The sequence below is a fragment of the Botrytis deweyae genome (assembly GCF_014898535.1).
Source record: "Botrytis deweyae strain B1 chromosome Unknown BDEW_002, whole genome shotgun sequence".
Taxonomy (NCBI): domain Eukaryota; kingdom Fungi; phylum Ascomycota; class Leotiomycetes; order Helotiales; family Sclerotiniaceae; genus Botrytis; species Botrytis deweyae.
In genome coordinates this window covers 1,091,314-1,103,270 of record NW_024066209.1, presented here as the reverse complement: position 1 = coordinate 1,103,270, position 11,957 = coordinate 1,091,314, and the positions used below count along the sequence as shown (strand labels likewise).

Genomic DNA, 11,957 nt, shown 5'->3' with positions numbered 1-11,957 from the left:
CCCTCCCACCAAACCAATCCTAGCAATAATCCCAAGTAACACAACATTAGAAGAATGTCAAGGGGAAAAAAGAGTAAAAAGATACACCAAGCAAAATAGTAAATACTTTTCGGCCAAAAAGAGGGGTATTGTAATATTTGTTTTTTTCTGGCTCGCTCGCTCGCTCGCATGCACGCTCGCTTCATCGTTCATCCATTAGTTTTCGTATCGTCGTAATCCTCATCGCTCATCTTCCTTCTACCTCCCCTCCCTCTCCATACTCGCCTCAATTTCACCCCTATCACCATCCTCTACGCACTGTCCCCTGCCATCTCGAGTCTCTTTCCATTATCCACCCTTTGTCCCTTGGTCGCCCTCTTCTTCTTCAACCACAAAATCAAATCATATTCTCTCTTTCTCTTTGCAGCCTCATCACCCATATCATCTTCATACCAAAGCGCAGGAACCAAAAGTCTATACGGCATAGTGATACCCGCTGGATCCTTCTGATTAACTTCCACATTCAAACAAATATCCAACCCACCCTCCAAATTGATATTTTGGTAATTACCCTTTCGAATTTGTTTCTCAGATAAACCAGTTGGAGTACGGTGAAATTTGTTCCTATTAAAAACTGGTTCTTGTGGTTGACTTCCTGCGACAGAAGTTGCGGCTTGTTTTTCAGAGTAGGAAGTGGCACGAGGAGCTTCGTTTTCAAACGCATAATATTCGTCGCCAGCCCCACCACGCATAGTCGCTGGACCATCAAGATTCGGGTTGTAGGAAAGATCATCTTCGCTGTCTGAGCCGTATCCATTGATACCACCCGAGTCTCGACGTTTACTGTTTCGTCGGAAAAGTCCTGTGAAATCCTTTCGTGTTAAAGATAGTGTTCTTTTCAGGCTACCTGGTCTTGCAGATTCAGTGGAATTGCGACGGGACAAAGATAATGACGGGCGTGAGAATGAGGGGCGTCTATTGAAGAATGAAGCATTTGATAAGGGCGGTGCGTCGGGTCGATATGAAGGACCTTTGGTAGTGAAGCGACGCAATAGGCCGCGTCTAGGTACCGGTGATATACTACCATCATATGAAGTAGTGGCGTCCGGTGAACTAGGACGAGTTAGAGCTGGATTATACTCCCGTATCGAGCACCAATTTCGACGGTTGAGTAGCCGTTTATTGTTTCTAGGTTTGCCATCCACATCATGAGTGAAGATTGGAATCATGTCCTCGTCTGTGTCTGCATCAAAATGATGTACTTTGTTACGTTTGTTAAGAATGTCAGCCAGCATATCCGGTGGTGGTGCATTGACAATTGCCGAAGATATGATGTTTGTCATGTAACGATAATCGTGATCCTTAGGGATTTTTAATTTGGGATTTGAATAAAATTGGCCAATAGCACCGAGATGGACGTCACCACTGCTCATGTTAGCCTTCTCTCTAAGCATTTTGAATAGTTTTACACACCCTAGAATAGTGATTCGAACAGACTTCTCAGCTGCCAAATCTTGTAATTCTTGAATCAACCAATTTCGCTCTTCCTTATGATGGGCTGCAGTCCAATGATCATCGAGATCATCGAGAATTTCTACCCCACCATCAAAATGATTCATGAGACTTTTTCCGAGCAAGCCAGCACGGCCCATGGCCTTCAGAGGCGTCATGACCTTGGAAGTGAGGCTATAAATCTGTTAGAAATGAGAATAGACCGCTGAAATTTACTCACAGAGTTTCAAGCCAGACCATTCTTGGATAAGCGATTGGTACCCCCAGTAAAACAATGAGATGCTTTGTCTGACCCTTAATGATATCCTTCTCAAGTCGATCAAAAATCTTCGTGTAGGTTTCAGCTGTAACAATTTCATCATTCATTCGTTCGGTGCGACAATCTATACCAAGGAAAGCAATTCCACGGCCTAGACCTGTGAAGATACTTCGACTTAATTCAGGAATGTATGGTCCCGGTTGTGCTCCCAGAATCCAGCTAGGCTCGGTATCTTCGCCTTCATCGATACTACTTTGTTGTTGAAAGAGCATATAGTACTTGAACGCCACGCTTCCTAAGCCAGACATAACCGGACATTTCATATAACTATCAGGATACGAGCCAAACCCATCGATAATATCGTGATCATCAAAAATATTGATCATAGGAATTTGTGAATTGGCAACTCCAAAGAGACCTTGGGAGAACCACATGCAATAGCTGTCTAGATAGAAATGCTCCATTTCGTCCTGCATCTCTGGTGTGAAAGGTAGACCCTCTTTACGAAGAGGATTTTTGATATCGAGCCATTCCTTGAAGAGGGTCGTTCGTTGCATCATATGATCGTTGTACAGCTGATCACCACCTCCAAGCATGACATGAAATGGTTGTGTTTGATGGGTATTCAGAACATCTCTCCACAAAGGATCGGGTCCACTAAAGTCATTTGGGTGAACATCCATGGTGAAGCCGTTACAGCTATAGAACATTATATTCATCGCTTGCCCACGAGCTGGAACCCAAAAACCGGTAGCCGGGCCACGATTGATCCGATAAGCAATCCTTTGTTGCTTGCTGCGCAACTCTACTTCAATGTTAAATCTCCAGAAAGTGAACCCCTTGTCTGCATGCAAACGAAAACCTCGCACTTCTTTAAACTTCCCAGCCTTTTCTCCATCATATTGCTGTACCTTGCGTGCCCGTTTTGCGTCTGCGCCTCCATCAAGATTGCTTCGATGTGACTCAAATAATCCTTCATCTGTTTCGATCTTTGAGAGATCTTGCTCTTCTGGAAGATGCTCAACAGGACGAGTGTAGAGCGTCCGACCATCTCGTCCAATCTTAGTCATTCCTGCGATAGGGTCAATATATTCTGGAGCTAGGTCTTGACCATCGACTTGTGCTGGCGGCGGTGGCATCAAATCCACAGGCTGCAAAAATAGTCTTAGTGTTGGAGCAAGTTCGTAGGATGAACTTGAGTCCTGAGTTACAATCATGACACTTCCTCTCCAGACTTCACGTTCTGGTAAAGGACCACGAGCCACTGAACGACTGGATGTCTTTTCAGTACGTATGCCATGGTAACGTAGTAGTGGCCCGCACTTTAGGAATAGAGGTGGTTTGAATCTAGTAGGAGCTATATCAGGACGAACGCGGATGACCCGCATTGCGCATGTTAGCGAATGATCTGGAGTAGGGGGGGTAGAAGGGGATTTCTGCTTGTCAGATGATTGGTTCGCAGCAATCACTTTGCTCGCATAACCAGATTTGTGTTTTGGTCGTAACTTAACAAATCCAGTAGAACTGCGAGTTTTAGATGATAGATGCTGCTCAGCAATGCAACCGGCACAGTCTTCCATGGAACCAAAAGCTAAAGGTACTGTACCATTATTGTCATCATATTCCCCGTCATACGCTTCAGCCTTCTTCTGTTTGACAGAGCGTTTCCTGCTGGGACCAGATTCCCACCACGCCCCCTTCGGACCGATGTCACTTTCACTTGCTTCGTCATCAAGATCTAACAAAGCACCTGCCAGCAAAGCTTTCTCGCCCTTCTTCCACTCAGTAAGTCGTTGCGAGGGAGCATATAATCCTTTCCCTGGCTCGTAGTTATGATGATGATGAAAAATTTCACTAAGATTGTGATGGTCGTGATGATGATGATGCTCCTCTTGATCAATGGGACCATCACCAGCTACAGGTGGATATGTGTGATCTTTTGAAGAGATAGAACTTGTTTTCCGATCGTATTTGACAGATGACGAATGCTTTAAAGATTGATTCTGCCCAGTCAATTGCTCCATCTTTCGTTTGGATCCTCGCCTAAAGGAGATACCCCTCGTCTCTTCTTCGGAGTCGAACGGAGACTCGTCACGAAACTCTGGTTCACGAACCGGTAGATTTCTAGATGAAATGGGTTCTGTTGCTCTCCGAGGAAGTGGCAGAGCTTGTTGCCCCGCTGCAAGACTAGGTAGCACGTCGTCCTCAGGTTGCCTGTCAGTCCCACTCTGGCGTCGGCTCCAATGATCTGGCGGTGGATCTTTTCTCAATTTATTGCTTTTGCTTCGATAAAGAGGGCCAGAAGTTTCCACAGCAGCTGCAGTTCCAACTACTATTGGTAAACCAGACTTTTGCTTTTTACTGGATGTGCGCTGTGGGATTGAACTGCTCTCGATATCGCGACTAGAAACGGGACTCCTTTCCTGGATAACACCAATTGGAGGTGATTTATGAGTAATTGGTATCCTTTCCAGGACAGATCCACTGCGTGTGAAGCTTTCTTGTGATTTAATACTTGAAGTCCGCGGAAGGCTTTCTGCGACAACCGGTCGTCTCTCTGGTTGCAAACCACCTTCGGGAGCTTTGGCCACTGGTCGATTCCTGAAGCGGACGGTGTTTTGTGTGGGCTGCTCAACAATGCGTGTAGGCTTTCCTTCTTTTTCTTTGATTACTCGCTCGGCTTCTTCTACACGTGCTCGCTTCTCCTCTTTTGTGATGCTGTCAAGGGTCAATTCCAATCTTTGTAAAGGAGACCTGTCTGATGCCCACTCCTTCCGTCGTTGGACCTCTGCCGCTTCAGAATATGAAGCTTTTCTAGTATGTGTATCAGAAGCCTGGCTGCGCCTAGGCCGTTCTCCACTTGATGTATGCCCTCCTCTGCGCGAGTAGCCCTTACCGTCGCCTCTACCAGTTGTATTAGATCTTTGAACGGTGTCTCTTTCACTGATAGGAGAAGATGTGCCAAGGACTTCCCAGTTCGTCTCCTGAGATTTTATAGTATCGGCACCATCCGATTTGCGAGCTGGCCTCGATCTCGCTGGAGTTTGATCCGCGAACAGTGGTCCACTAGCCACGGGCTCGTTATAGCTACCTGATGGAGGTGCTCTAGATTGATTCGCAGCAACTGGCGGAGAAATAGCCTGGTTGAATTCGCGTAGGTTGTCCTTGTTCCGACTTTCTCCACGCCTTCTCCTCTTCTCTAAGTAATCGTTATCGTAGGATGTGGTGGGAGTATCGTATGGGAATGGTGGAGGTCGAGGGGCTAGACCATCTCCCCGAAACGTTGAAGCAACTGGAGAAGCAAATGGACTTTGTGTAGATATCGTAGGAGCTTCTGTTTGTGTCGATTCTCGATTGCGTCTTGGATCTTGAGAGGCAAGTCGGTCCTTTTTTGTATCAACAGATAGACTGTTCTTTCTTGAATTTGGATCTGCAGCAGAGCCAATTGAGCCTTGCCTTGAGACTTTTGGAGGAGGCAGTTGCCCCCAATATGGTGCTGCCATTCTTTTCGAGACTAAGACGAATACTCCTGCCTTGCAATCTCAGACAAGTCGGTGTCAAAATGAACCTTTAAAGTTTTCTAGAGATCAAAGGATAATATTTCTGTGAGAATCACTATTCAATCCTATGTTCACAAAGTGGGATTCACAGACGATATCTTTGTTGGTTGTGTATTGAAGTTTGTGAGCTGATGGTTTATCTTCACTGCCGTCATCAAATTATCCTTACTCGAGGTTTGCGCCGGGTATATCAGTGAAGGCACGATTTTGGAGCTCACTCGAAATGGAATAACATGATTAGCGCGAGATGCGGATGGATAGCAAGAGCAAGAGAATATGCAAACCGCAGGATCTGATAAAATAAGGATTGAATCGATGGTGAGAAATCGCGGAGGCTGGGTATCACAACATTCACTCACCTTAGGCCTCTTGTTCTATCAAATACCTCGTTCTTTTTTTTTCCCTTTCCATGGCAGAGCTCACCAAAACCCTTGGAAATCCCGGCATTAGCGGTAAAAGGGCTTGCATACAATTTGGACTGCTGCTTTGGAGCATGACTAGGTTGGCACAGATCAATTGGATAACACGAAGACACGAAGGTGCGAAAGACCACGAAATCGAGGGAGCTCATCCAGGGTTTTCAAGGGTTGGGTTGAGGTTGGACACCGTTAGTGTGAAGCAGTTCGTTGAAAAGCGGCATGAAGAGGATGTATGTATGTGATTGTGGATGCCATTGAACCAAGCTAGCGTGCGAAACATGACTCTGGCATGTAGGTACCGGCGGAAGATGTCGAAATGGACAGTTCCTGTGTGAGAGAAAGAATTGATGTAAGTTGTGAGATCTTATCATGTATGTGAAGCATTGAAGATTTACGATGAGGGGGTGGAACAGTTAAAACACAGTATCTCACGCACCTCACGCACCTCGACTCAATTTTGCTCAAGCATATTCATGCCCCACACGACGAGACTACCTCCTATCGCGATAATGTATGGAAGGATGGAAGGATGGAAGTATGGAACAAGGCATATACTAGATAAGTTATGGGAGAAGTGTAATGTCAAGCCTTGAAGAAGATGATGAGATGAGGGGGGAAACTCTTGAACATACAGCTCGAATGCTTGCTGTCCGACTCAGATTCTGGAAATGTCGATATGAGGGATCTAGCTGTGTATATGTACTAGTGAGATGCATTATCGTAGATGTCTTAAAGTGACGGCGACTGAGCCAGTAATGCTTGTTTTATTCCTGTCTTGACTCTTGTACCTGATAGAAGCATCCTTTCTCTGATATATGTATATGTATGGATTTGAGTTTGAGGGACCAAGGACTCTAGGGCTATCTTGGCTTAGTTTGAATACACGCAGAAGTCGGAGTTGGACAGAAGATTGAATGTGATGATTACATACTCGAGTGCAATGTATTGGGTTATATACACGTACTTTTATATATATATATATATCTATATACAAATATCTATATACAAATATCTATATACAAATATCTACATACAAATATCTATATACAAATCCCTATATATATCTTCGCAGGCGCAGCTGAGGCTGGATATTACCTGCGTACAAATTATATACGCGAATAGCTCTTACTATATTTATTATCAAAATATTATTCATGAAACATCGTATCAAATAGTTATTTCTCTTCCGTCCCCAATGCGAATAGAAATCCGTGCACAAAGTACACCGTCTCGAGACCGTCTCTACTCCCGTACGAGCTACCCAGGGAATCCATCGAAAATCCATAACATCGTATCCTCCATTTGGTTTCTGATCTTCCATCCTAATCCTGCTAGATGTTCTGATCCTATCTACCTAGTATCTATCTATGAGTCTATCTACCTATCTACCAACCAACCCACCACGCCCATCTCCCGCTCCAAAGCTAAAAGCTACTACCACGACCCTCCTCATCTAGGATTAATAAGAACACCAACCTAGAACAACTGCGAAACATCAAAGAAGTCAAAACGTGAGGGATCATCATCACATCAAACCTAAAAGTCATTTGTCCATTTGCTTACGATATTGATTCCCTTATTTATTTAATCCCATCCCACACCTCCTCACGGAGAGTTCACACAAGTCTCCTACACCATTTCTCCTCTTTCTCTCGTCTTCACGTTACTCGCGGTACGGCACATCACATCGATCCTTTGTGGCGAAGATAAATCATTCATTGCATTGCGTCTTGCTTACTGTGCATCCATCGGCACTCCCTAGTAAAGTAAGAAGGTTACGCTACGCTGCGCACCGCTGCGCTTGATACCACCTAATCAATAACCCAACTGGACTTACGAGTCCTTTGTTCTTTCAATTGAACACTTTATTGTTACACGTCCAATAATTTATTTGGCATTATTAGTCGAGATTGGAAAAAGAAGAAAGATTGTCATCTATGCGACACCGTTAAGACATTCCGTTTGATTATAATTACTCTCGGGGTGTGAAGGGATTTTGATCATCAATTCAGCGTCGAAACTCGCGACGTTATAACACGACATGAAATTACACACACTCATCGGCCTATTTGGTCTGGGGGTTTTGGCAAATGCTGTAAATTTACGCCCACGAAATTATGATGCTCAAGATTACTACGTCCTACATCTCGATTCGACCGCAGATCCAGTACAAGTCGCAGGGAGACTGGGCTTAACTCACGATGGCCAACTGGGAGAGTTGGAGGATCACCACGTTTTCTCAACGCACAAGCAAGACGAAGATGTTGTGCATACAGCTTTGAAGATGCGGAAGAGACGGAAGCGGGAGCTGCGCGACTTTGATATTCTGGATACCGTGCGGTATGCTCAAAAACAAAAGTTGAAGGCGAGAATGGAGAAGAGAGGTTTAATGCGGCCCGCGCCTGAAGGATACGAAGTCGATAAACGACAAGATACCACACCACCGGTCGATGCCGCGGTTGCGAAACAACAAGCCGTCCAAAAGGCGTTGGGAATTCAAGATCCAATATTCAAAGATCAATGGCATTTGTATAATCCAGTACAAGTCGGACACGATGTAAATGTGACCGATGTATGGATGCAGAATATCACTGGTACAGGCTCAATTGTCGCCATCGTGGATGATGGGTTAGACATGTACAGCAATGATTTGAAGCCCAATTACTACGCTGAAGGGTCATACGATTTCAACGAGAATACTCTAGAGCCAAAACCTCGATTATCAGATGATAAGCATGGTACACGATGTGCTGGTGAAGTTTCCGCTGCCAAGAACGATGTTTGTGGTGTCGGAGTTGCCTACGATTCAAAAATTGCTGGAATTCGTATTTTATCCAAGATGATTACAGATGCCGATGAAGCCGTCGCCATGAATTACGCATATCAGCACAATCAGATTTATTCTTGCTCGTGGGGTCCTCCTGATGACGGAAGATCGATGGACGCTCCAGGGATACTCATCAAAAGGGCCATGGTAAATGCAGTTCAAAAAGGACGTGGTGGATTAGGCTCAATCTATGTGTTTGCATCCGGGAATGGCGCCGCAAACGAAGACAATTGTAATTTTGATGGTTATACCAACAGTATTTACAGTATCACTGTTGGAGCGATCGATAGAAAGGGTCTACACCCATATTATTCAGAGAAGTGTTCTGCTCAGCTCGTAGTAACATACAGTAGTGGAAGTGGAGATTCCATTGTACGTTTTATCCCCAATTTATATAACACAAAGACTAACCATGCTATAGCACACAACCGACGTTGGTACAAACGCTTGTTCTGATGCACATGGTGGTACTTCCGCTGCTGCACCTCTAGCAGCAGGAATTTTTGCTTTAGTTTTGCAAATCCGACCAGATCTCAGCTGGAGAGATATGCAATACCTCGTCATGTCAACTGCTTTACCGGTCGATCTTGACAGTGGTGAATGGCAAACAACAACTATTGGAAAGAAATTCAGTCATACTTTTGGATACGGAAAGATTGATACCTGGGCCACAATCGAAGCCGCAAAAGATTTCAAGAATGTCAAGCCTCAAGCTTGGTTTTATTCTCCTTGGATTCATGTCAATCAAGCCATTCCTCAAGGAGATGATGGTATCTCGGTTTCCTTTGAAGTTACCAAAGAAATGTTACAAGAAGCAAACCTGGAGAGATTGGAGCATGTCCAAGTTACAATGAACATTGCACACACTAAGCGAGGAGATTTGAGCGTCGACTTGGTCAGTCCAGACAAGCTAGTTAGCCATCTTTCTGCATCACGACGTTATGATTCTGAGCCTGAGGGATATGACGATTGGACTTTTATGTCTGTCGTTCATTGGTAAATATTATTATCCAAGACCAATTTGTAACACTTTACTAACAAGTACACAGGGGTGAATCTGGTATTGGAACTTGGACCATCACTGTCAGGGATGCTTTCGTCAACGAACACAACGGAACTTTCACGGATTGGCATCTCAAATTATGGGGAGAGTCCATCGATGCCGAAAAAGCACTCGTACTTCCAATGCCTACTGAACATGACGATGATAATCACGCCGAGATCGCTACAACTACCATTGCCGGAGTCACATCAGCCGCAACAGCAGCTCCAACCAACCCCGCAGCCCCAACCGGTGAACTCCCAAGTGTTCCATCTGACCACCCCGATAGACCTATCAACGCCAAGCCTTCAGGTACAGAGGATGAGCTAACCTCTCCTACCTCCACTGCACCCGCAGAATCAGAGACTACCACTCCCTCAACATGGATTCCTTCCTTCCTCCCCACCTTCGGCGTCTCTTCCAAAACCCAGATCTGGATCTATGGTGCTTTGGGTCTCATCGCCACTTTCTGTGCAGGTCTAGGTGTATACCTCTACATGGCGCGCCGCAAGCGTCTTCGCAACAACCCAAGAGACGAATGGGAATTTGATCTCCTCGAGGATGATGAAGCGGAAGCGTTAGCTGGTAATACTGAAATGAGTATGAAGAAGGGAGGAAAGAGGAGAGCGGGTGAGCTTTATGATGCATTTGCTGCGGGCAGTGATGATGAAGATGATGAGTATAGAGATGGGGGTGATGAGAGAGAAAAGAAATTGTATGAGGATGATGGAGAGAGTGAGGGGACGGGTAGCGGAAGTGGACATCATGTTGTTGGGGACGATGACGAGGATAGTGATGATGAGAGCGCGGTCAATGTGAAGGATGAGAAAAAACCGTTGAATAAGTGATGGAATTGTTATATAGGTTGTGGGTAGCAAGCAGTATTGTTGTAGGAAATTCAGCATGGAGTTAGAAAAATGAAATGAAATGAAATGGGTTGGAAGGCATACTTTTTTGAATATCAGAAAAAGAATAAAAGAACTGAATTGAACTGAACTGAACTGAATGATTGGTATTTGAAAATTGAGTAGAGAGATATTGGGTGATGGGTTGATGGGCTTGTTGGTTTGCATGTATGGATGGTTATTATTGGCGTTTTGTTTTTGTGGGATTTTTGAATGAATGGATATGTAGGTATCTTCTTGTAAGATTTAGGATAGCATAGCATAGTATAGTATAGCATAGCATAGAACGCAATACTCTTCCGTATATTATTCTCTTGTTCTTTTTTTTTGTAATTAGTATTGGAAGTCTTATATGCTTTAATATTTCTAGATATCTAGTACCTAATAGGTATCTAGATTCACTGTTAGTATTGGTTTAGTATATGTATGTATGTATGTATGTATGTATGTATGTATGTATGTATGTATGTATGTATGTATATATGTATATATGTATGTATATATATAGATCTTTAAACTTGAGAATATTAGAATATTAGAAGGTTGAGTTTTTTATTGGGGAGGTGGGTAGATGGGTAGTTAGATGTATAGTTAGATGTATAATTAGATGTATAGTTAGATGTATAGTTAGATGTATAATTAGATGTATAATTAGATGTATAGTTAGATGTATAGTTAGATGTATAGTTAGATGTATAGTTAGATATATATGTATATATAAACGTATTATACAAACTCAAGACTCATACTCTCAGAGAGAGAGGGGAGGATAGATATGCAATAAATAGCGACACTTCATATGAATCAAATCTAGTGTGTAGTTATAGTTTAGGAATGAAGGGAGGATGGAATATATGAAGAGAAGGGAAGAGAGGGAAGGGAAGAAAGAAATGGGTACGGTAGTATAGAAGTATAGAAGTGTCTAGTATATTTCAATCTCATCATCTTCTCTATAGCAGAATCATTCATCATCCATGAAAATCCCAGAGTAAATAAAAGATATTGATTACCTTCATACAATTCCAAAACCATCAACCAAAACCACCAACCAAAACCATCAATCAAACAATTGTCATTCTCCTTTCAAAGTACCTACCTAGGTACTAGGTATATATCGACATCACCCAACCTAACCCAAATCTTCCTACCGAGTCTACACTTTCGGAATCCAAAACTCATCGAGCCAGAGATATGCGTGAAGCGTATGTATGTAAGTATATATCATTATTCTCATCTACCTAAACGCATAACGCAAAGCTCCCATTCATAACCATAAGCCTACCCGTCATCCCATCCTCATACCCACCCCCATCCCCATCCTCATCATCCCCATTCTTCTTCATGATGAGAATCTCGTGCTCCGAAACCATAAAACGCCTAGGTTGGTACTTGCTTGCAATCAATTAATCAATCAATCCGAAAATTTATTCCCATCAGATAAGATAAGACAAGAC

The 11,957-nt window shown here is 43.6% G+C and overlaps 2 protein-coding genes across 2 annotated transcripts; one reads left to right on the top strand and one right to left on the bottom strand.

The window, feature by feature from the left end:
- Positions 1-290: 290 nt before the first annotated feature.
- EAE98_001026 (uncharacterized protein) lies at positions 291-5,253 on the bottom strand (the record flags this gene model as incomplete). The annotated part of the gene is made up of 3 exons (XM_038948643.1): positions 291-1,404; positions 1,453-1,665; positions 1,712-5,253. 3 exons carry the CDS (start codon positions 5,251-5,253, stop codon positions 291-293), a joined length of 4,869 nt encoding a protein of 1,622 aa, XP_038814909.1.
- Positions 5,254-7,770: 2,517 nt separating this feature from the next.
- EAE98_001025 (uncharacterized protein) lies at positions 7,771-10,446 on the top strand (the record flags this gene model as incomplete). The annotated part of the gene is made up of 3 exons (XM_038948642.1): positions 7,771-8,928; positions 8,978-9,552; positions 9,606-10,446. 3 exons carry the CDS (start codon positions 7,771-7,773, stop codon positions 10,444-10,446), a joined length of 2,574 nt encoding a protein of 857 aa, XP_038814908.1.
- Between the last annotated feature and the right edge of the window lie 1,511 nt (positions 10,447-11,957).